The 24,351-nt window shown below is 42.7% G+C and overlaps 2 protein-coding genes across 6 annotated transcripts; one reads left to right on the top strand and one right to left on the bottom strand.

The window, feature by feature from the left end:
• Positions 1-302: 302 nt before the first annotated feature.
• Positions 303-17,607, bottom strand: tbc1d2b (TBC1 domain family, member 2B). The gene is made up of 14 exons (XM_052062289.1): positions 17,503-17,607; positions 14,167-15,375; positions 11,773-11,923; positions 10,076-10,247; positions 9,293-9,447; positions 8,929-9,176; positions 7,441-7,866; positions 7,160-7,270; positions 6,837-7,033; positions 5,413-5,907; positions 2,943-3,060; positions 1,482-1,667; positions 1,115-1,236; positions 303-935 (listed from the first exon to the last, which is right to left on the bottom strand). The coding sequence occupies exons 2-14, from the start codon at positions 14,509-14,511 to the stop codon at positions 740-742; spliced, it is 2,922 nt and encodes a 973-aa protein (XP_051918249.1). The 5' UTR covers positions 14,512-15,375; positions 17,503-17,607; the 3' UTR covers positions 303-739.
• LOC127598432 (uncharacterized) lies at positions 13,097-21,998 on the top strand. Of its 5 annotated transcripts, XM_052062282.1 has the most exons (9): positions 13,097-13,619; positions 17,903-17,984; positions 18,046-18,125; positions 18,209-18,297; positions 18,637-18,776; positions 19,266-19,355; positions 19,608-19,773; positions 19,858-19,968; positions 20,250-21,998. In XM_052062282.1, exons 3-9 carry the CDS (start codon positions 18,083-18,085, stop codon positions 20,856-20,858), a joined length of 1,248 nt encoding a protein of 415 aa, XP_051918242.1. In that variant the 5' UTR covers positions 13,097-13,619; positions 17,903-17,984; positions 18,046-18,082; the 3' UTR covers positions 20,859-21,998. The 5 variants fall into 5 exon arrangements, with proteins under 5 accessions (XP_051918242.1, XP_051918240.1, XP_051918243.1 ...); XM_052062280.1 differs by having other exon boundaries at positions 17,903-18,125; XM_052062283.1 differs by lacking the exon at positions 17,903-17,984.
• Positions 21,999-24,351: the final 2,353 nt, after the last annotated feature.

Consider the following 24,351-nt stretch of genomic DNA (forward strand, 5'->3'; position numbering starts at 1 on the left):
AAAATACCAAACCTGATTTTTCTGAGGGGTCAACTTATTAAAAAAAAGTCATAAAAACAAAAAACATATTGGGATAAAACAATCAAAGAGTTGTGTGCACCATAATCCAATACATTTTCAATCAAATTTGACAATAGTTAAGCAAAACAGGCGATGAAGTGGTATTGAGGTGTAAATGTAGAGTGGCATGCTGTGTGGTTACGACATCAACCTTCAAAATTTAATACATACACGTGCATCTTAATTAATTTGAATATCATAGAAACGTTTATTTTAAGTGTTCAAAAGTGAAAATAAAAAAAGGGGCCCCAAAAACACTGGAATATTACATATTTGAAATTTGGATTGTGAGTTTTGGCTTGCTGTAAGCTATTAATCATCAAAATTCGTAATAGAATCATGAAATATTTCATTCCGTGTGCAGTGAATCTATATAATGGTTTTACTTTTTGAAATGCACTAAAATGGCATTTTCCACAATTGATTAATTGATTGAGATGCACATGTACATATAAAATGTTACAGCCACAAAAGAAAGAAAAAACGATTCGGACAGCCACCGTAAGACAAGTTGTAATGTAAAGACACAAGAGCGATGTAAAACATAAAAAAGGAAAAAAGGCAGGAATACTGATAGGCTACGATATTTTGGTCCACAAGTTGATTGGTCCAGCAACAATGAAACGCAAACTGTGTCAAAGCACATTCCTGTCCTATACCACATCCGACCAGACGGTTTTCAGTTGTCTTCTTCGTCGTCGCTGACAAAGCTGCGTCCGTCCTGAGACGTCTCCCTCTCCCGCAGGAAGGTCTGCCTGATGGCCTCCAGCTCGGTCAGCTCCAGGCGGACCTTCTCCAGGTGGAAGGAACGCCGGTTGTGGATCTGCCTCATGGGGAATGGATTCATGTCCACGAAAGCGATGTTCATTAGCTTCCTAAAACGAAAATAAAAAAGTGTTACCTGTATTTATAGACAGATTTTTTTTCATCTTGAGTTGCTAACAGAAATTTGAGATATTGTAGCATCACCCAGTACGTGCATTAAAAAAAGTCTATAATGGCTTCATTTACACAGCAAATCCCAGTCAGAGTGACAGCTGGAGTTTTCTCTTACCTGGAATCAAGGATTGTGCGAGTGAAATAACGGAGATATTTGAAGATGGTGGTGGAATCCTGCAACTTCAAAAACTCCTCCTCCTTGTATTTGAAGAGAGCAAGGGCGAAGCGAAATATAATCTGTCGAGGAAAGTTGGCAAATAAATTCAACAAGACAACTGGCAGAAGTCATTCTTATACCGATGACGTGAATTTAAATGCGTTACTTGTTCTCAACATAACTGAGCACAAACTACAACAGCAGTCATCTCCTCTTTAAATCAATATTTTTCCCCAAGCGTGAAAGGGAAGCATGGGAGGAGGGCATGAATGCTATGAGGATACTCCACCTAACAGTCTGCCCAGAATTTGGTGGACCATCTGACCTTTGGACCTTCGTAGAGGAAGGCGTCCCAGATCTTGAAGAGGATATCGCTGACCACGCTGTCCACAAACACCACCAGGAACCAGTTGAAAGTGATGAGCGAGAAGTCCACCTTGTGCTGCTCAAAGTGGGCGTGGAGTCGCGGCAGCTTCTCGCTCATCAAGTCCTTGAACACACGCTGGTCCACCTGCGCAGAAAATTTAGTTAGGGTTGCGCAAGTTTGAAAAATGTGTGTGTATCGCACTCTCTCTCACTATATATATATATTTAAATAAATAAATAAATATTACAGCTGTCAAACGATTAAAATATTTAATCTAATTAAAAATGCAACTGTCATAATTAACTCAAATGGACTAAAAAATTAATCATGATTACTCACACATTTTTTATCGTTTCTGAATTTTCTTTTACATTTTTTTCCTATTTTTCGCCCATTTTAATGCTCTCATCAACATGGAATCATGAATCAGTTTTCTATATGCCAAATGCAAATATTTACTAAAATAACAATTTCGATTTTCAATTTTACATGAACATTGAAAATCGGTTACAGTTATTCACACATAATCTCTCACACAATATTACCGTACTCTCCATCAACAACAGTGAAAACAATATTTTGTCACATAACAGCTTCTTTAACAGCTTTTTTTTAAATCAAAACAGAGCAAAATAACATTATAAAGTGCACATCTAAGGTAAACTAGTACTCAGCCTATAGTGCATTTAAACCATGGTTGCATACTTCATTTTTCTCAAGTTTGCTTTGAACACAGCAGTCTGTTTCTGTATGTTTGTTGAAGAATAACGAGACACCAGACACCAGTGTTCATTATGTGCCTCTGTATTCAAAACTGCCCGCCGTACAAAAAAGCGCATGCACTTCCCCAGTGCTGCTGGGGCAAACCATTCTGGAAGGGGGGGGGGGGGTGTCACTCCCCCTAACACAGTCAGGCTATGTTCATTGTGTTGGTCCTTCTTGTGCGGAAGTCTCTACGGTTTTTGTGTATACCTCATTTCGAATGACTACACTTGGTTCGATGACAACACTGGAGACGTTTTATTTTCGCTAGGTCGCTACCACTGTCAGACAAACAGAGAAGCTCCACCCGCTCTATTTATATGGACGCAGAACACTGTAACCTTCCACACAAAATAGTTCCAAACAAGTAACAATCGTGTCAGTGGCATACATCGTATACCTGTATGATACAGAGAGAGAGAAGAACAGATAACTTTGGTCTTGTCAGTGGAGCAATCGGGCAACTTCTTAAAAGTAAACTTTCCATTCATAAACTCTTTAAGTATCCGTTTTCGGTGTCTCGTGCTGCCGTGGCTGGCAAAACAGACATATACTGTTTTTCCATCCATTTGCTGCATAAAATACATTTTTATTCCGGATGTTTTGGACTTGACTCGCCCGCTCGTAAACTCACGACACACCCGCATGTTTGTGTACCTGCGAGCCAAGCAGAGTCTTGGTGTAGTAATCTCTCGGCATGAACACTTCCACAATGGCTATGAGGCTCCAAAAGGCATCTTCTTGGTCCAAATACAGCAACGTAATAGCTGCCAATCTAATGAAGAAAAAAAAAACGCACATTACCGTTTGGATCAAACATGACGCGCTTAAAATACAATACAATACAATACAATACATGCTGATTTATATAGCACTTTCACAACAGCGACAGCTGTAACAAAGCGCTTTACAAAACAGTTAACATAAAGTAAAATAATAAACACAACACATAACATAAAACACGGACAGTCGTGCAGTCCGAACCACTTTTCCGTCACACGCTTTGTTGTTTGAAGCAGTTTGAGATGAAAGAGGAGAGAATCAAAGTGTCCTTTAACCAGTGGATCAGAGACGTCATGCTCAAAATGTGCACACGTCGGCTACAAGCTAAGTTTCAAAGTCAACAAGAAGCTGTAGCATCCATTGACGAAAAAAGAGATTGGTTCACTTCTCCTGTCCCATGGAAATCCATTTCAATTCCAAGCGGCGACTCGCGGTTCCAAATACGCATCGGCGCTCTTCGCTAACGCTCCTCTCTCCTCATCCTCAACTTCAGCGGCCATCCATACAGCCGCACCAACGCCGACTGTCCAACAGCGCCGACATAGCCACTGAACAAATCGGGGTTGTGAAAAATGCTGCCCATTACTGGCGCAAAAAACACAAGCGCCCCAGGTCTGTCCAGCACCGACAGTCAATGGCGCCGACATTCCTCCCAATCAAAATCTGTGCTGGTACAGGCGTGCTGCAGAGAAGGCGCAACCACCAAGCACAGATACTGCTCCTTTGAAAATGTCGTGGCCAAAAAGCGCTGAAAACAGTCCATATCAGGTCCGCACGATGAAACAACAAACAACGTGACAAAACAAAAGACAAAAACACAAAAAAAGAACAAAAAAGCAAGGCTCTTGAAGAGCACTTGCCGAAGGCTGCCTACTCTGGTGCCATCTTGGAAAAAAAAATGGGTAGTTTGAGGGTGAAAAGTAAATATCGGCTGCAAAATATGTGAAGTACATAAATATTGTGTCACATGTCAAAACTCAGAAACTTCTCTTTTGCCTCTTCGGGCATCTATAAGTTAACTAACCTCCTATAGGCTATGTTACTTGTATTGCAAAGCAGCAGAGAATTTCAGTTATAGTGCCGTGAAAAAGTCAAACTAAAAACAGAAGAAACGTCCTCCGCATGTTTGTTTATCGCCAGTAGACCAAGTGAAGTAGATGTACATTAGTATTAACCCTTTCATGCACACTGTAACCCAGGGAAATGTCAAACTCATTTCACATTGTGAATTTTTAAACCATTTACACATGTGCATATAAAATCAAATTTTAATCACTGCCTACACCTTACAAACGAAGGAGAGTGTTAATAACCCATAAAAAAACCCTAAGTTACGCATTTTACAATTTTTGTAATGATGTATTTTGTGTTATACAAAAATTCTTGTTTTTTTTCCCAAACACTCAAAATGTTCAGAGACATCTGTGCTATCCATACATATATAGTTTTTATTAGTTCTTTGGGATTTTTTATTCTTTATTTTTTTGCAAAAGGAAAAAAAAAATTGTGTCTGGAGGTCCCAACCGGACGTGTTCATGTAAAATGCATTGGTTTGAAGCCTCCTGCAAAAAGGCAAACTCCTCTGGCGCCACCTAAAAGTTGCACAATTTGAATGACCTCAACCCAACAATGTGGCATGCATACGTCTGTCCAAGCGAAAACAAAGCGATTGATGTAAAAATCACGTGAAATGCATGTTTACACATTAGGTTTACGATGCATTCAAAAATATGAATTATAATGGGTCTCTGTGGTGCAAAATATGTAAATTGTGAAGATTACGGAATCAAAACCTTTTTTATTATTGCTGCAATGCCTGAGAATTATCAGTTTCATTGTCATGAAATTTAGGCCATTTTAGAACCCTCCCATACGTTTCAGCTCTCTCGTGTTTTTCCGAATGCCTTTGCCTTTGATTCAAAGACATAATTTTACATTTATCGCAAGCGATGGACTACGAGGGTTAAATGTGTTGAGAATAAAGTATTCACATTCCTTGACAGCATCTGCTGTGCTGGGTCTGTCTCAGTGACAGACTGAGACTGCTGTTGTCTTCTACTCTGATCAAAACTGTGTCCCCTAGCGGATACTCCATGAATTGCACCTTATAAAAAATATCCATTCCGTGTCTTTTATGCATTTTTTCACTTTTAAATGATCCTGCGGGCCTGATCGAACCTCCTTGGTGGCTGGTTCCGGCCCGCGGTCTGTATGTTTGTCACCCCTGTAACCTGGTAACATGATAAGCTGTCCACTGTAGTAACCGCTGTCCCTGAAAGGGTTTTAAAAAAGAAATCATAAGTAATCCCCCTCCATCTGAGGTGAGACAGAAGGACTTAACTACCTGTTTAGTCCCTGGCAGTAGCCGATGTCCGGATTTCTCCAGGAGAAAGCCACCAGAACATTCCTGAGCTTCTGGATGCCGATCGCACTGGGAGAAGAGTAGTGCTTGTTGTTGGGTAAAGTTCGCAATAAATCCAGCTCAATCTGCTTCGAAGCAGGGTTGGGTTTGTCCCGGGCCACGTTCAGTAACGTTTCATAATAATCGGCCGGCAAGTGCTCCCGGAACTTCTTGACGTGGAGGGAGACGCACCAGCGCCACAACTGAGAGCGATGCTCGTGGGGAATACCCCAGCGGATCAACGTTTTGAGCTCGGGGGAGCGAACCAAGTTCCGGTTCATGGTGCCGGACAGATAGTTCTCCCACTTGACGCCGACAGACACCTCCTGATCCGTCATGGAGAGAGACTTGAGCTCCAAGGCTCTCACTTTGGCGACGAGGCGCTCCTCCTCTTCCTCTTCCTCGGGCAACGTCTTGAAACCATACACGTCATACTCGCTGTTGATGACATCACAAAGGAGATGCGGCCTTAATTTGAGGTGGGATACGTGACACCAGTCAGGTTTAGGTCTTGTTCGATTAAATATCTACACACATGGACAAAATTGTTGGGAAAACTCTGTTCATTGAAGAAAAACACCACACTGGTCACAACCGCAGTGAATCTGAGAAAAGTACTAATAAATGAACATTTTATTTAACTTAACCAATGAAAATCACACAGTGCTTTTGAATTGTGAAATTAAAAAATCATGAATTTGTGAAACAGGCTTGGACAAAAATGATGGTACCCGTAACTTAGCAACTCTTACTGGTGCATACAAATCGATTAGAATGTGTCTTAAAGTTCTGTGAATTATTTCCTAATTTTGATGTTAAAAGAAAATTCTTATCTTATGTAAAATTCTAATTTCCTGAATTGGTGAATTGAGATTTTGGTGAGCTGCAATGTTCCCTTTAAGCTGAGCAACTGCACATTGCTCTGACGCTGGCGCGCACCATGCACACACATTATATCTCTAAAATCATTCCTTCATTTCCACCCCAGTTTAATCCACAAACGGGACACCATATTATTCCCACTTCTCGTACAATTTCAGTTGGGAGAGCAAGGGGGAAAAATATTTGTTCTATAAAACTGACAAGATGCCGCAGGCGACGCTTAGAAATCAGGAAGTCCAAATATGGGCATAGCAGACACCCCCCACCACCTTAAGGCTCTTTCGCTCATTTCAGAGCTCAGGTTACTAGAATGTTTGTGTTTTACTAAATAACATGTTTTCCATTATTTATGAGTGGGCAACGTGAGACCATATTTACACAGCTTGTAGTGAGACTTAATTATGTGTAAAATAAAGGTAAAAAAAACTTTGGCTGACTTTATTATGTATTGTGTGGGAGCACTTATATATCTGTCTATTTGATACCTGACAGTGTTGGGTCTAAAGATATGGTTCTCTTCCTGCTCGGGGCTCTCCAACTGTAGAGCGTCCTCCAACAATCGGGAGATGACCTCCCCAGCAGGACTCGGCTCCGAAGATGAGCACACTGGGTTCTTCACTTCTTGGAGCAGCACCAGATATTTACTCTCCACCTGACACAGCTTGGCTTCCAGGGCTGTGTACTACACAGTTTTTAAAAAAAAAAGGGAAAAAAAAGAATAAGTCATACTGGACTTCCCCTAGGAATGATTCAGACTTCCTGTTTCTTTTCGTAGCAATACACCCACAAGTACTGTACTGTACTGTACCTTTGCCTCCAAGGCTTTCTCACGACTTTCAGCATTTCGGCGCAACTCTGTCAGCTCCAGGATCTCTTTGTTTAGAAATTTGTTTTGAGTTTTAAACCCTTGAAGACTGTCCTGAAAGTGAAATGCATCGTAAGATCAAATCGAGAAAGGAGAAGATAAACCTCACTTTTATTGTGCCACGACATCCATTTTACATGAGAAAAAGATGACTTTTTGTGAAACCGAAGCATGCCCCAAAAAACATTGAGGACAGCTGAGCAGTCTTGTGTGGACTGCGGTACCTTGAGGATGTCCAGTTCCTGTTGGTCTTTTCTGGGAGCCGGTGAACCGTCATTTGGAGTCCCGCTCAGCTCAGAGCTCTGCTGCGACAGTTTCATGATGACTTCATCTTTGGCCTGAATGGTCTCCATCAGCATGCCCAGCTGGTCGTTTATCTCCCCAACCTTGATTTTCAGACCCTTCAGCTCTTGCTGGAGGCTTTCCTTCTCCAAGGCCAAACGCTCCATATGGCCGCACAGGGACTGGATCTGTCCATCTCGTTCCTCAACATGGGCCTCTAAACGTGCAACCTCCTCCGGGCTTACTTCTCGGTGGTGAGTCTGATTGTACTCAGCGGAAGATCTATCGGAAGGCGGCAGTGGACGATGTGCTGGCTGGCGATCGCTCTGGGATGTTCTTAAGGTCTGCTGCAATAGTCTCACCAGCTCCTGAGTGAATGAATACATTTTTATTTGATTAACGCAGTATCAGGTAACAACGGTGACAAACGTAAAAATGATGTGGGGGTCTCGTCATTGAAGCCACATCAAATGTGAAATTAAAAGTACAAGAAACACTGGTGGAATGTGTGACCTTTATTCGTCTAACAATGGAAAAATTCCCAATTTTTCCAAAGCAAAGTTATGCAAAGTTATGAGAGGAAGAAAGTAGAAGGACAAAAAGTAGAGGAGCTGCTGTAAAGGCAGCCACTCTGTGTATGTGTATACTTATGTAGAATGAGTTAAATAGTGAGAAATACATATTTCCAAGCTGTGGCCTATTTTGCATCCAAACCAGCATTACAATAGTTTGGGATTTGTCATTACAGTTCGTTTTATTTCGTTTTTACACTTTATTTTTAATTAGCTTTTAGATCAGGTTTGTTGTTTTTTATTAGTTTCTATTTTTTAATGCTTTATTTGAGTTTTCTTATTAGTTTTAGTGTTTGTTTTATTTTGTTTTAAAATATGGAGTTCTTCTTGTGTGCAAGAAAAAAAAAGGTCACAAAGTATTGCATTTAAAAAATTCTCAATTCTCAAATGACTCTTTGATCTTCCTTCTTCTGTAGAGAAATACAGCAAGACTGAATTAAATACATTGGGGGGGGGGGGGACACCTGAAAGCTGTATGAACCGACAAAAACGGAAACTAGGAACTTTTTCGCTTCAGTTAGAACCAGTTTTACAAATGTAAGATGTAGTTTCAGTTTTTGTTGAAAAGCATTTTTGTTTTTGTATTATTTTGTCAATGAAAATGTTTTTCAATTTTAGTTTTAGCTGTAACCTCGGACTGAACTAGTGGAAAAGGCACCAGAAACTTCGCAAGCAGGGCCATATAGTCTGCTTGGGTCATGCCACCAGCTCCCCTGCAGCCCTGAGCAGACTGGATGGATGGATGGATGGATGGATGGAAGGATGCTTACACCCGCCCCAACCCCGCATAAAAAAAAAAGTCTCAACCACAAACGAGCTCTGCATCAGTGAATAAAGGTTGATTTCATTCTTTCTAACCTTCTGACTGACCAGCTCCTCCTTGAGTTTGGCTTGTTCCTGTTGCATGCGACACACTTCCTCCTGCTGGCTTTGGAGACGAAGTTGCATCTCCAAAAACTTGCCGTTAAACTCCACCGGGGAGCTCTCTGCACTGCGCATCTCGGCCGCGTTGCGGCCCAACTTCCCGGAGCCCATCATGTCACGGAGGAGAGTCCACTTGGGCCTTGACGAGTTGCCCACAAACTCAATCGCCGATCCAAAGGAATCTGAGAGACAAGATGTCGAGGCTCTTTTTTTTTTTCTTCATTCAATTGACTTTATGAAAACAAGAAGCATAGGCAAAGAGAGGTAAGCGTAGTGAGGTAAGAGGCTGTGGACGTACGTCTGTGAGTATATGGATGAGGTTTGTGTTCGGGGAAGTCTTTGGGTGGAGCATCTACCAGCTCCCAATCATCTGCACTGCTGTTGTTGCCGGTGTAAAACACACTGCGTCTGCTCTCGCCTCCCCGACCCGGTCGCAGATATGACATCGAGTTCCTAAAGGGACACAACCTAGTCAGCTTTGCCTGACTCATTCCTGACAAAGAAAACATGTGAGGTCATCTGATTCAATAAAGGTTCGACATTGGGAGTCGCTTGTTGCGGAAAAACGCCACAAGATACATCGTGACAGACAAGTTTTTTTTTTTTTTTTGACGGCACAAATGTGGCAAATCGCATGTCAGATCGCTGTCATTTGAGTGTTGAATCATGTTGTTTGCCACAGAAGGGGAACTATTCACGTCAGTGTCCGATAACAGCGAGGGAGTGTAACAATTTCCTCTCTTGCAAGACGCAATCCACCTTAAAAAGAAGCGAGGGGGGCAATGCCTTCCCTCTTCACACCAGAATTGTTTTGGACTGTTCAACACGGACTCTGGATTGACGTGATGTATTTAAAGCGTGACCGGATTTATCATCTTCAGATCCACACATTTTTAAAACACATGATTATAGCACACTTTGGAAAAATATTGTCAATGTAGTTGAATACAAAAAAAAATGCTCTCCAAGCTTTCAATAAACATCTGCTGTCGGTGAGTTCCACATGAAAATTTGCAATGGAGCAGGGCTGTGGTAGGCGACCACCATAGAGCGTTGAAACATTTGACAAAAAAGGACCAACCTGAGCTCTGTACCAAAATTCTTGAGCGAGAAATTGAGGGTATTTGTGGAATTGGACGTCCCTCTCGCCGATTGGATGCCAACCGTTCCACCGCCTTCAGTCTCGGACTCCAAGGCAAAGTCACTGCGGACCTTCTCCATGCTGTCGCTGAGCTTCTCGAAGAGGAACGCATCTGGAATTCAGTCATAATATCATACGGTACTGTTAAATCGTTTTTAATCCCCCCCCCCCATTCTGAATCTACAAATAAGATGAGCAAAATATCAGAAACAGCTCTCACTATGATGCATTACAGTTCCACAACAATGCAAACCACAGTCATAATAATTCATTCGAATATATGAATGCCGTTTTCAGCAGTCCAAGCGATGACCGTTGTTATTTTGTTAAGACCGGATTTTTCATACGGCTAGAGCTCGCCAAATTGAGCATGTGTACCAATTCTTTGCTCAGCGCTTTGGAACAGATTAGATTGATGAGTTGGAATGGTTATATTTCATTTACAAAGCATGAAACACACACACACACACACGCACACACGCACACACACATAATGTTGCTTTTCTTAGCCAACAAGGGACACAATCAGTTAACAACAAGGGAGACACAGTAACTGCGCAGCTGACAAGTCAAAATTGCAACATGCACGTGTGATAGGTGGCCCGGTGGGCGACTAGTTAGCACGTCGGCCTCACAGTGCAGAGGTGCAGGGTTGAATTCCGGCTCCAGCCTTCCTGTGTGGACTTTGCATGTTCTCCCCTTGCCTTGGTCGGTTTTCTCCGGGTACTCCGGTTTCCTCCCACATTCCAAAAACATGCACGGCAAGTTAATGGAACAGTCAAAATTCTCCCGAGGTGTGATTGTCAGCATGAATGGTTGTTTGTCTATGTGTGCCTGGGATTGGCCGGCAAACGGCTCAGGGTGCACTCCGCCAACTGCCCGAAGACGGCTGGATAGGCTCCAGCACCCAGCACGACTCTTTATGAGGATAAGCGGATCGGAAAATGGATGGATGGATGGATGGATGCATGAGGCTAGCCTGTCCAAACTAATTTAATCTCATGTGTCGTGACAGTGTAGTGTAAAGCAGGCACCACTTTATCATTTGAAAACCATTGAAACAATTGCAATGACAAATTACTGAACTTGCATACTTTTTTCATTAATTGTCTCCTAAATATGAAGTACTCAGTCCCAAAAACTTGGAATGTTTAACAATTTGCAGCAGTTGGCGGCAGACTTCACTGAATGTTTGACTGACCTCGTGGGTCTTATTACCCCCCCTCCCCCTTATCATCACAGTACACTGGAGAGAAAAAAACACACACGCCAAGGATTTTTAGGGCTGAAAATGTTTCATTAAAGCCTTTCAACCACAGGTGCCAAACAACAGACAAAAACCAAGTATTCAAAGCTGTAGTGTATATTGTTAGACTCGACCAAAAAAAAAAAGAGTACTATGTTTTCAATTCCACCTTAGTTCCTTTGCATTCATAAATAAAAGTAATTTTGCTTTTTTTCTGGGGTTCTTGCATTGCCTTGGCAGACTGGCAACAAAGTAATTAAGATTAAGACCAAGATAACCTTTATGATAACAATGTGCAAATATCAACACATCAGATTGTGTGGGTGTGTGTGTGTGCGTGTGTGCGTGTGTATGTGCGCCCGCGCGCGCATGCGTGTGTGTACCTTCGTACCATTGTCTTCGGCTACAAGCCCACTAATTGGGTAGGCTAAAGTGGGCGAGCTCCAGCTGTCCCTCTGCCCGTAGCCTCGTGAGTTGCTGAACTCCCAACGTTTCTGTTGGAGCTGCTGCAGCCAGGAGTGCATCACCTGCTTGCTGGGGGCCTGGGGGTGCAAGCACACACACAAACCCTTTTAAGATGGACGCCCAACCTGCACCATTTGCTGAACTGCATCGGACTGAGAACCTTACTTAACTGCCTAAGAAGAGCATCAAACAGCTGCAGCTCATTCAGAGCACTGCAGCTCGGATTCTTCCCAGAACAAAGAGATCAGAACATATTACTCCAGTTCAAAATACTCACACTGGCTGCCAATCAGCTGTACAATAAATTTTAAAATGAGACTACTGTTCCAAAAATCACTGATCGTCTTAGGTCCTCAATACATGAAATAAATGCTCATGGAATATAAACCCAATCGGGTTCTGAGGTCAGGAGATTTGGGGCAATTAGTGGAGCATAGAGTTCCAAGCAAACACGATGCAGCAGCATTTAGTTGTATGTAATGCTGCAAATGGAAAAGGCTGCCGACAGAACTGAAGTTAGCTGTAAGTGGAAATGCTTTTAAGTCCACATTAAAAAATAGCCCCCCAAACCTGTAATTTAAGGTCTTTTAGAGCATTTTTAAAAAAATTTCCAAAATCATGGTCTTGCTCTTGTGCTGTGCGCTCTTTCATTTATTTTTCCAAGTATATTATATATCAAGTTTTTTATGTAAAAATGTGTATAAATGTGCTGTTTTAAGTCAAAGGATAAACCCATGGTATTGATTATAAGCGCGTGTATAAAATATTTCATGTGGCGCATGCAAAAAGATTAGGAAATGCTGGGTTCCATCCGAAAGTTAAACACAGTTACATTTTTATTGTTCTAAGTAGGAAACATTTATTTGCACATTCTCTGAAAATAGCCCAAAACAAATTTTGAACCTCACTGACATCCTCCTTGTGGGGAAAAACCGGCATAGGACATATTGATTTGCAACCTGTTGTGAATTAAAACAAAATGTTTTGTTGAAATAAATAAATAAATAAAGTTGGGGGGTTTGCACTGATTCTCTTCTTTTTTTTCTTCTTCTTCTTAGTCATTCATTGAATTACAGTTTTGCATTTATGGGAATGAGCTCAGAAGCTCCAGCCGCGCCTGGAGCCACGCAATGTGTTTGGCATTGATCATTTTCCACCATCTGTTTGAAAATGATGACGCAGTCGGTGCGAGTCTCAACAGGATCATGCGATGACAATCACATGACACTCGGAGCCGAGGGGAAAAACGTAACTGTCATCATCCACTACCTGTCACCACCTGCAAAGCGAAAGAGATACTCTGCCGTGACCATGTCTGCATGCGAGTGGCTCTGTGTTTGACTTGAGTAATCATTTTTCTGATCACCTTTTCTTTTTTTACTCCCTACTTTTGAAAGATGATATCTGTACTTACTGGATGGATGAAGATTCATAAAAAAGATACTGTCTGTGATTGAGTGAGATCTTGAGGGGTTATAATGTGGGGAAAAAACGGGGACAGGCAGAAACGTGAAGAACATGATCCAAGGAACTGAATCTTACTTTCACTTTCACTGGGAGGAAAATGTTTGTGAAGACTTTTGGAATTTCTTAAACTCCGCTGACCTCAATGAGATGTTGTGGCACGATCTCGAGAGAGCTATTCACACCAGGCATTCCAGGAATCTTGCTCAACTGCAACAGTTTTGTCAAGGGAAATGATTCAAAATTCATGCTGGTTCTGCACATCTGATCTGCAACTCTACGAAACGACAGATATTGCTGTTAAAAGAGGTGAGGCCAGTTATTAAATCCACGGGTTCACTTACATTGTCCTTCTCAATTAAAAAAAAAAAGAAAACATAAGCAAGTGTGTGCTATTATTTTATGCAAATTCACTACATTTTGCAAACAATTTATGTTGAAGTTTCAGAAATTCCAAAGGGTTCACATACTTTTAGTGAAGGAGTTAAATCAGATACGAATACCGTCCTCGTACTTCTACTTTGAGTACATAGAGTACAGTACTTTTGCCACCTCTAGTGTGTGTTACAGTGTGAGTGCGCGCGCGCGTGTGTGTAAGAATAAGCAAACTACTCAGGCTTACATGAGCAAATACATTGCATGATATCTCTTAATTATTAAAACCCCATCGTGACAATAGAGCATGATGTGAACGGGCGTGTCAGTCGTGTAAAACTAAAGGGAAAGAGTGGGATGACATGACAGCACCACCTCAGAAAGTCGCGCGAGTGCGCGTGTGCGCGTGTGTGTGTGTCTGTGTCTGCGTGTGTGTGTGTGTGTGCGGGGGGGGTGCTTGTTCGCAAAGCTGATACTGTACCTTAAGTAGAAACTCTTTCCCGGCCGTGCTGATCTGAAAGTGTCCCTCTTCGGCTTCCACGTCGTAGCTGAAGCACGCATCGCCTATTTCAATGTGTCCAAGAGGCAAGGCGTCCTGAGGACTCTTGAAGTAATACAGATAACATTTCCTTGGATCGTAAACGAACCACCGCGGCTTGTACCCCCTCAGGGGCCCCTTCCCGGACAGTTTGCTCAAGAAGCCGCACAGCTTGGGTGTGTGCTCCTTCGGCACCTCCACGTCGACTCCGTCGACCGCCTTGACGGAGGCTTGTAGCTGAGGAGCTGGGCCGGAGTTCGGCTCAACGACATCCTCCTCTTCGTGCATCTTTCCCCGAAGTTTCTACTTCGTGCAGCGTAACGCGTGCCCACTCCGGTTTCCTCCCGCATGACTCGCCGACGTTCATGGGCAAAGCATCATGGGAGGTGAAGTCTATTTTGGGAATGGGGAAATGACTAGTTTGCCGCTGAGTGGCGCTGTTTGCCGCGATTAGTTTGCCCCCACCCCAAACTCAAACGTGCTGATAAACATTTTGGAGATTATTACTAAATGTTAAATTACTTCAATTAAAAATATTGATGTATGCTGAGGCCATAAATATTTGGTCGGGGTGCAATTGACAACACTACAGCAACGGTATGAGTAGTCGATGTACTCAAGATAACTAACTGTGTGTTAGTCCAGAATATGAGTAAAACGTAGTGTTCCAAATAATTACTTGAGTAAAAGTAGTGAGTATTTCATAAAAAAATACTCATCAAATATTACGTAGGCTAATTGGTGGGTAACTTCGAATTAATGTATTTTTAAGTGCATGAATGTCAATAGAAAAAAATACAAACTAGGATGTGTGCAAATTAATATACTGCCCGACAATATCCTTTAAAACAATGTAAAACTTTTTTTTTTAATGTAACTGATTGTGACAAAGGCACGTTGAGACCCAAAAATGTCTTGAATTTCCTGTACATGTGTGAAACCAGACAGAAATGATTATTTATACAGTATAAGTGCATGTACGGTACCAGTCAAAAGTTGAGGAACACCAAAGTCTCAAATTCTTAAGAGATCAAGAAATTCCAACTACTTACTCTTGATAACGCACAGCTGTGAACTGAACTATTCTGGGTCATAAAGCATCATCCGCCATCATAAAGCTGACTGACAAAATAAGATCTGCAAAGCTGTTATCTGGGCAAAAGGTTAAAGAATCAAAATGATGAAACATTCTGTTTTGATCAACATTTTTTGTTTATCAAATAATTCCATCAACATTTCTTCATAATAGTGAAAAAAACATTGAATTAGATTTTTTTCGTTCTGACTGTTGCTGAACATTTAGCAGAGTTCTGCCAATTTCTATTTTTATCTTCAGTGCTACATCTATCTATCTATCTATCTATCTATCTATCTATCTATCTATCTATCTATCTATCTATCTATCTATCTATCTATCTATCTATCTATCTATCTATCTATATATACTGTATATATATATATATATATATATATTAGAGCTGTCAAACGATTAAAATATTTAATCTAATTAAAAATGCAACTGTCATAATTAACTCAAATGAACTAAAAAATTAATCGTGATTACTCACATTTTTTTTCGTTTCTGAATTTCCTTTTACATTTTTGTCCTATTTTTTCCCCATTTTAATGCTCTCATCAACATGGAATCATGAATCAGTTTTCTATGTGCCAAATGCAAATATTTACTGAAATAACAATTTCGATTTTCAACTTTACGTGAACAATTTTTCACTTGATGCAGTTATTCACACATAATCTCTCACACAATATTACCGTCCATCAATAACGGTGAAAAAAATATTTTGTCACACAACAGCTGCTCTAACAGCTTTTTTTATGAAATTAAAACAGAGCAATATAACATTATAAAGTGCACATCTAAGGTACACTAGTACTCAGCCTATAGTGGATTTAAACCATGGTTGCATACTTCGTTTTTCTCAAGTTTGCTTTCAACACAGCAGTCTGTTTCTGTATGTTTGTTGAAGAATAACGAGACACCGGACACCAGTGTTCATTATGTGCCGCTGTATTCGAAATGCCGGCCGTACAAACAAGCACGCACTTCCCCCGTGCTGCAGGGGCAAACCATTCTGGAAGGGGGGGGGGTGTTCACTCCCCCTAACACAGTCAGGCTATGTTGATTGTGTTGGTCCTTCTTGCGCGGAAGTCTCTCTACGCCGTAGAGCTTTGTGTAGACCTCATTTCGAATGACTACACTTGGTTCGATGACAACACTGGAGACGTTTTACTTTCGCCAGGTCGCTACCAGCGTAGCGCACTGTCGCTGTCAGACGAACAGAGAAGGACACAGACCACTGTAACCTTCCACACAAAATAGTTCCAAACAAGTAACAATCGTGTCAGTGGCATACATCGTATACCTGTATGATACAGAGAGAGAGAGAGAAGAACAGATAACTTTGGTCTTGTCAGTGGAGCAATATGGCAACTATTTAAAAGTAAACTTTCCATTGATAAACTCTAAGTATCCCTTTTCGGTGTCTCGCGCTACCGTGGCTGGCAAAACAGACATGGGCGTGGACTTCTGCAGCGCGCTTGTAGTTTTGATTCTGGTGTACTGTATTTATAGAGTAACGTAACATCCGCTTGTGACGTGTGCCGCGTTAATCTCGCGAGAAAAAAATGTATCCCGTTAAAATTCATTTAAATTAATGCCAATAAAAACGCGCTAAACTGACAGCTCTAATACATATATATATTGTGTGTGTGTGTTATAACTAAATTTTGATTTGGCTCTTGTTAATTTTTATGTAATTTCACTGTTGGCCATGACATGGTGGCAAATTATTATTTTACATTAAATTTGAAAGAAAAAAAAGGAAGTAGCTCAATCGTACTTCAAGATGAGCCCAATTTGTGCTCAAAATTATTCATTGTTAAATCCTCTGTAACACTGCTTTTTACCAAGATGACTGATGTGTACAAGATGATAAGTTAAGATAAGTTAAAAATCTTACATACATCAGTCATCTTGCCCAAAGATGTACATTGTAAAATTCATCTCCAGCTGTCACTTTCTGTATTGGTAAAAAGCAGGATTACAGAGGATTATATATATATGGATAGGCTATAAATAAACCACTGTTTAGGTCACGGTGACATGGAACAAGCTCTAAAGAAGCACTGAGTGAATCATAATTAGAACACATGATGGTCATAAGATACTGAGATCAAGTTACCATATTAATATGGTACTTAGTCATGCATTGAATATACTGTAATATTGTATATCGACCATAAATGATTACTACATACCCCACGTCTACAGGAACACTGATCATACTTTCCGAAACTGTGATCACTTATGAAGTGAAAAAGACTGAAGATGGAGCAGATGATTCCACTCAGTGTGAATCTGACTTTTTTCTTTTTTACCGAATACATGAGCAGAGAGCCGCCAATGTGATGACGTCTCTTTCCCAATGTGTAGTTTTTTTTTTACAGTCAAAGACAAATTTACAGTCAAAGACATTTGGTTATTTCCACACAAAAGACTTTCATTCTTTCACACTTTAACATGAACGTTCAAGTAATGACACGTGTTGTTTGCCCCAGTAAGCAGTCAGTCTTGAGTTCAAACCTCTCTCATCAAAAAAAACCAACTTACGCCTGTGCAAAAACCACACACTCTTGCTTGCTTTCCGTTTCTTACCAGGCCTGACACTCTGCCTGTGTCTGTCTGTGATGCAAATGAGGGACATTCTGCAACAGCTTTGCACACGGGTGGAAAAATAAGTGTGAGTGTAAATGCTACCCGCCTATAGACCCACTGTCGCATCACATTCCTTCTGATTTAAGATTTGCAAGCTGTGCCACACTGAACTCGAGCGCTGAGATGACGTTGGATTTAAATCGGCCCGTGCTAATGTCAGGGAAAGGTAGAGTATGCATTCGATGAAGTTTAAAAAAAAGTGTTTTGTGATTACAGTAAATCGTAATTGCCTTTTGTTGTGTGTTTTAGGAATTGGAGGAAAGAGATCCAGTCGGGACAATTGCTGCCGTTTTACATGGTTAAAGTCCCTCAGTACCTGCTGGCGCTTTGGCTTCAAGGTTAGAAGCAACTCCCGAGGTCTTTGTTGATGTGAAAATAATTTACGGCATAGGAGATCAAAATCCTGAATTTCATTCAGTGCCAGCCATTCGCAGATCCTTTTTTTTAAACCATAAATCTTGAAAATAAATGAAAAAAATGTCTGTCGTCTGAACAGACAGAAATGTCTGGGAGTTTTAACGGTCAGCAATTAGCGCTAGCAAAATGATGATTATTATCACAAGGGATTGAAAATAACACATTCGGATCATAACTTTCATGTCTTTGAATTAATAAGACGGTTGTAGAGCGGAAATCCAGAATTCCTTCACGTTATTGCTTGTCTGTGTACTTCACAGAATATCGAACCTACGTCACAATCGCTTTGCCATCGGAAACTCATTGAACTGTCTTCAAAATGGTTCCTCGAGACTCAAGTGTCACACATCGCTCAAGATGGCAGCTTCCCCACTTGGTTCGTGGGCTTCCTCGCCAGAGAGTAAGTCCTCAAACAAGAGATTACAGTCCCACAAATGTGTCTCGTGTTCCAATTTCTGTCGCTTCAAATGCATTTTTGTTTCACACTCGTCTGATTTGAACAAAAGTCATCAATTTGAGTATTGTTTAAGTGTAAAAGGACAGATATTATGATCACTCACGGTGTAATATTTTGGTTCGACTGACTTCCATGCATGCCTCATGGGTTCCTTTCCCACTCAGTGAGACAAATGTGAGTGTGAGTGACTGTCACTTTATGTGTCTTGCGATTGACGGGAGATCAGTCCAGTAGTCTGCGTTTTGGCCAACGTCCAGTATGATAGGAATTCATCTAAGATGAATTCAAGATAGCTTTTGTACAGTTTTTAGCCCTAAACAATACGCTTGCGTAATTGAAAGTTACATGAGGCTCGAGCTGATTCAACATGATGAGAATTTCATTCAATCATTGAAGCTGCATTAATTTATTTTTTTGGTGGTTCTCTGACAGGGATGCAGAAGAAATCCTCAAAGAAAAGGACCAAGGTTGTTTCCTAATCCGTCTCAGTGACAAAGCCATCGGATACGTTCTCTCATATAGGTGAGGATTTTGGAAACGCAGATTTTTTTTAAAACATTGAAGCATATACTGCTTGATTTTTATTTTTTATTTTTTGGGAAGCAGCGATTGTTCAATCATGTGACTTGAATTCTCCCAAATTAAGCTCAAGCTTTGATATACTGGACAGTGTACTCAAATGTCAATTTTTAAAAGCAAATTCATCTCCGGATCACTTTACGGGTAACATGAACATCCGTTGAGGCTTCAGTCAACATGTTACCACTGTTACAGAGGCCGCGATCGCTGTCGACACTTTGTGATAAACCAAAGTGACACGGGGCTCTTTGTTGTCCGCGGAGCCGCCGAGGAACACGACACAGTCTCTGAACTAATCTGGCACTACAAGACGAGCCCCATCGAGCCATTTGGAGAGTATCTCACATCATCGTGCTTTGAGGTGTGACGCAATTCAACTTAACATGATTTTAGCTGCATATGCTGAGGACCAAAAAGTCACATTTAAATTTGGGGGGGCTGGCAGGCACCTGCAGACGGGACGTATGATGTGATTCGGCATGCCGAAGCCAAGAAGAAAGTGGAAAGAAATTCTGAGAAGCCAACTTTACTGTCGAAGAGCAAAACGATGCTTGAGGTAAGTCTGGTCATCATCGCAAAAAATAAGGAAATTCAAATTCGAGGGACCTCCCTTTATGGGGTTTACATGTCTTGTACTAAAAAACCCCACAAAAAAACCCACCCATGTTGGGCTCATTGAAGAGTCCAAATTGTTCATAGATTTAAATGTAAGTTTGCATTGTCTCTCTATAACAAAACAAAATGAATCCGCAGTTATGGGGTGCTCATAAGAACAAAGCTAAACATGACATTTATTTTCACTTTCGAGAGACTTTAATGATATATTGTCCAAAACAGGAGGTGCCGCCAGTTCCAAGGAGGGGCAGATACCAGGAAACTAGTCCACCCAATAACCCCAACAGGATTCTGTATGCTCGTCTTAGAAAGAAACCAACCAGGCACTGTCATGCAAGCCAGCAACACATACATAAGGACCGTTTGCCCAGCGCTACCGCAAGCAGACTTGTAGGGTGCACCACGCTGGATCAGAATCCCAAAAAGAGGCGTCCTGTGTCTGCACCTTCGTACTCTCTGCCTGTCTTGGCGGATCTCACATCTGGAGCGAGATTTTCTCCAAATACCACCAGGGGACCATCATCATCAAACCCATGCAGAAAACCTCCAAGCAGTCACAGCACTAACTTCCTGAATAATGACGCCATCTATTTTCTGGCCGGCAGGCCCGATAGGCCTCACCTTACAAGCATAGAAACCACATCACACACACCGCATCACCTTACTAACCCAGTGTATGCCGAGATACACACCAAAGCCTTCGGAGGCTGCTTTTCTCGTGATGACACCTACGAGATCATCCCCGGCATAGAGGACGCATTCAAACCTGAAATATTGAGCAACACGTATGAGTCAGTGGAGGATCTCAATCATTTGCTGTCCAGTAAGTAAAGTAGTACAGTTTAAATGCTTTTATGCGGTATACAAGAAACCCACCTCCATAATTGAATTATGCATAAATATTGGACAGTGTAACAGTGTACAAATCCCTCTGTGTCGACAGTGAGCAAATTCCAATTTTTCAGAACTAAAAAAAAAGTGTTTGTGTCTCACAGTATACATCAATCAGGTTCAAAGGTGAACATTATAAAATCAACCTACAGCCATCGCTGTGTGTAGGTATATGAGATTCAATAACTACTTGTTTTTGTTTTTAGATTTTCAAACACACTGTTTCAAATTACACCAATTGCTTCTATTTAGTGGGAAAAAATATTTAGTGGGAAAAAAAACTCATGCCAAATATTAAAAGAGTGTTTGGTCAAACTGGACCAAAAAAAAAATTTTTTTTAAATCTGCGAAATAGCGGGTCCATGAACCTGGAACCCTTGACAGAGGGTGCTTTAAGATCACACAAAAGTGTGGAAATGGTAACATCCGCACTTTTCAATTATACCTCAACTGGTAAACCTCCTGTGTGAAAAACGCCAAAATGTATATAATGTATAATAATGTATGTATATGTACATAATATATAGATGGATTTAAGATGTGAAATTTTCCAGATAATGGCGCGAACGGCCAAAACATACATTTGACGTTTTATTTTTATTTGTTTTGTATTTACAATTTGTCCAATGGGGCGGCCCGGTAGTCCAGTGGTTAGCACGTTGGCTTCACAGTTCAGAGGTACCGGGTTCGATTCCAGCTCCGGCCTCCCTGTGTGGAGTTTGCATGTTCTCCCCGGGCCTGCGTGGGTTTTCTCCGGGTGCTCCGGTTTCCTCCCACATTCCAAAAAATATGCATGGCAGGCTGATTGAACACTCTAAATTGTCCCTAGGTGTGAGTGTGAGCGTGGATGGTTGTTCGTCTCTGTGTGCCCTGCGATTGGCTGGCAACCGATTCAGGGTGTCCCCCGCCTACTGCCCGGAGACGGCTGGGATGGGCTCCAGCACCCCCCGCGACCCTAGTGAGGATCAGGCGGTACGGAAGATGAATGAATGAATGAATTTGTCCAATGGATGACATTTATATTCATGTGCTGAATGTGTGGAACGACATATTATTCAATAAATGACTGCAAACCTTTTACTCATGGTGTGTCTCTGGATTAAACGCAAAATTATACACCAGCCTGATGCACAGCATCTACTATTTTAGATAGAAGCTTAATTTTTGGTCCAACCCTCTCATTGGACCACATTAGATGGTGAGGGATGAGGAGCTCCCATGTTTGAAGGAAAAATGGTAGTCTCACATCATGTTTGTCCTTTTTAATTAAAAGTGATATCTAAAACCACGTTGACTATATTTTTCACTAGCATGATTGTCCCAGTTTCCGTGCTGGAATTGACCTTCATCCGCCAGACTCGGCAGCAATTATCCAGGTCAGCTTTTATTCTGCAATCTCGGCACTCCCCCCCTGCGGGTGACGCTACATCTTAATACAAGAGCAGTCTGCAGAGTGCGCGGAGTACACATAAGTACAACCTGTCTCATGCTCAAACGTGCCCAATGCAAATCCGTGCACAGAAAAAGCATCAGGGGAGTGGTGGGGTGGGCTGGTTCCTGCGGAAATGAGTCCAAGATGTACTCATGCATGTGAATGCTGAGGCACCTGTTTTTTGTTGTTGTTGTTGTTGTTGTTTTTTTTAATCGGATTGTGATTACCCCTCCGTGAGCCGTCACCTTACCGTGGTGGAGGGGTTTGCGTGTCCCGATGATCCTAGGAGCTAAGTTGTCTGGGGCTTTATGCCCCTGGCAGGGTCACCCATGGCAAACAGGTTCTAGGTGAGGGGCCAGACAAAGCATGGCTCATAGACCCTTATGATTACTACAATATATGGACCAAGGTTTCCCTTGCCCGGACGCGGGTCACCGGGGCCCCGCTCTGGAGCCAGGCCTGGAGGTGGGGCTCGTTGGCAAGCGCCTGGTGGCCGGGCCTACACCCATGGGGCCCGGCCGGGCACAGCCCGAAGAGGCAACGTGGGTCCCCCTTCACATGGGCTCACCACCCATGAGAGGGGCCAAAGGGGTCGGGTGCTATGTGAGCTGGGCGGCAGCCAAAGACGGGGACCCTGGCGGTCCGATCCTCGGCTGCAGAAGCTAGCTCTTGGGACATGGAATGTCACCTCTCTGGCAGGGAAGGAGCCCGAGCTGGTGTGTGAGGCAGAGAATTTCCGACTGGATATAGTCGGACTTGCCTCCACACACAGCTTGGGTTCTGGTACCAGTTCTCTCGAGAGGGGTTGGACTCTCTTCCACTCTGGAGTTGCTCACGGTGAGAGGCGCAGAGCAGGTGTGGGCATACTCATTGCCCCCCGGCTCAGTGCCTGTACATTGGGGTTCACACCGGTAGACGAGAGGGTTGCCTCCCTCCGCCTTCGGGTGGGTGGACGGGTACTGACTGTTGTTTGTGCATATGCACCAAACAGCAGCTCAGCATACCCACCCTTTTTGGAGTCCTTGGAGGGTGTGCTGGAGAGTACTCCTGCTGGGGACTCCCTTGTTCTGCTGGGGGACTTCAATGCTCACGTGGGCAATGACAGTGAGACTTGGAGGGGCGTGATTGGGAGGAACGGCCCCCCCGATCAGAACTCGAGTGGTGTTTTGTTATTGGACTTCTGTGCTCGCCACGGATTGTCCATAACGAACACCTTGTTCAAACATAAGGGTGTCCATATGTGCACTTGGCACCAGGACACCCTAGGCCGCAGTTCGATGATCGACTTTGTAGTTGTATCATCGGATTTGCGGCCGCATGTTCTGGACACTCGGGTGAAGAGAGGGGCGGAGCTGTCAACTGATCACCACCTGGTGGTGAGTAGGCTCCGATGGTGGGGGAAGATGCCAGTCCGTCCTGGCAGACCCAAACGTATCGTGAGGGTTTGTTGGGAGCGTCTGGCGGAATCCCCTGTCAGAAGGAGTTTCAACTCCCACCTTCGACAGAGCTTTTCCCATGTTCCGGGGGAGGCGGGGGACATTGAGCCCGAGTGGACCATGTTCCGTGCCTCTATTGTTGAGGCGGCCAATCTGAGTTGTGGCCGTAAGGTGGTTGGTGCCTGTCGTGGCGGCAATCCCCGTACTCGCTGGTGGACACCAGCAGTAAGGGATGCCGTCAAGCTGAAGAAGGAGTCCTATCGAGCCTTTATGGCCTGTGGGACCCCAGAGGCAGCTGACAGGTATCGACTGGCCAAGCGGACCGCGGCTTCGGTGGTCGCCGAGGCAAAAACCCGAGCGTGGGAAGAGTTCGGTGAGGCCATGGAAGCCGACTTCCGGACGGCTTCGAGGAAATTCTGGTCCACCCTCCGACGTCTCAGGAGGGGGAAGCAGTGCACCACTAACACTGTGTACAGTGGGGATGGGGCGCTGCTGACTTCGACTCGGGACGTTGTGAACCGGTGGGCAGAGTACTTCGAAGACCTCCTCAACTCCACCAACACGC

Source organism: Hippocampus zosterae, chromosome 3, assembly GCF_025434085.1.
Source record: "Hippocampus zosterae strain Florida chromosome 3, ASM2543408v3, whole genome shotgun sequence".
Taxonomy (NCBI): domain Eukaryota; kingdom Metazoa; phylum Chordata; class Actinopteri; order Syngnathiformes; family Syngnathidae; genus Hippocampus; species Hippocampus zosterae.

Excerpts from the sequence above, each read along its gene's own strand:
- tbc1d2b (XM_052062289.1), bottom strand. The coding sequence starts at position 14,511 with ATGCACGAAGAGGAGGATGTCGTTGAGCCGAACTCCGGCCCAGCTCCT. Across the intron at positions 9,448-10,075 it reads AATTTTGGTACAGAGCTCAG|GAACTCGATGTCATATCTGC; the intron begins GTTGGTCCTTTT and ends GTGTCCCTTTAG. Across the intron at positions 3,061-5,412 it reads TACTGCCAGGGACTAAACAG|ATTGGCAGCTATTACGTTGC; the intron begins GTAGTTAAGTCC and ends TTTCTTCATTAG.
- LOC127598432 (XM_052062280.1), top strand. The coding sequence starts at position 18,083 with ATGACGTTGGATTTAAATCGGCCCGTGCTAATGTCAGGGAAAG. Across the intron at positions 18,777-19,265 it reads GTGGGCTTCCTCGCCAGAGA|GGATGCAGAAGAAATCCTCA; the intron begins GTAAGTCCTCAA and ends GTTCTCTGACAG. Across the intron at positions 19,356-19,607 it reads GGATACGTTCTCTCATATAG|AGGCCGCGATCGCTGTCGAC; the intron begins GTGAGGATTTTG and ends CCACTGTTACAG.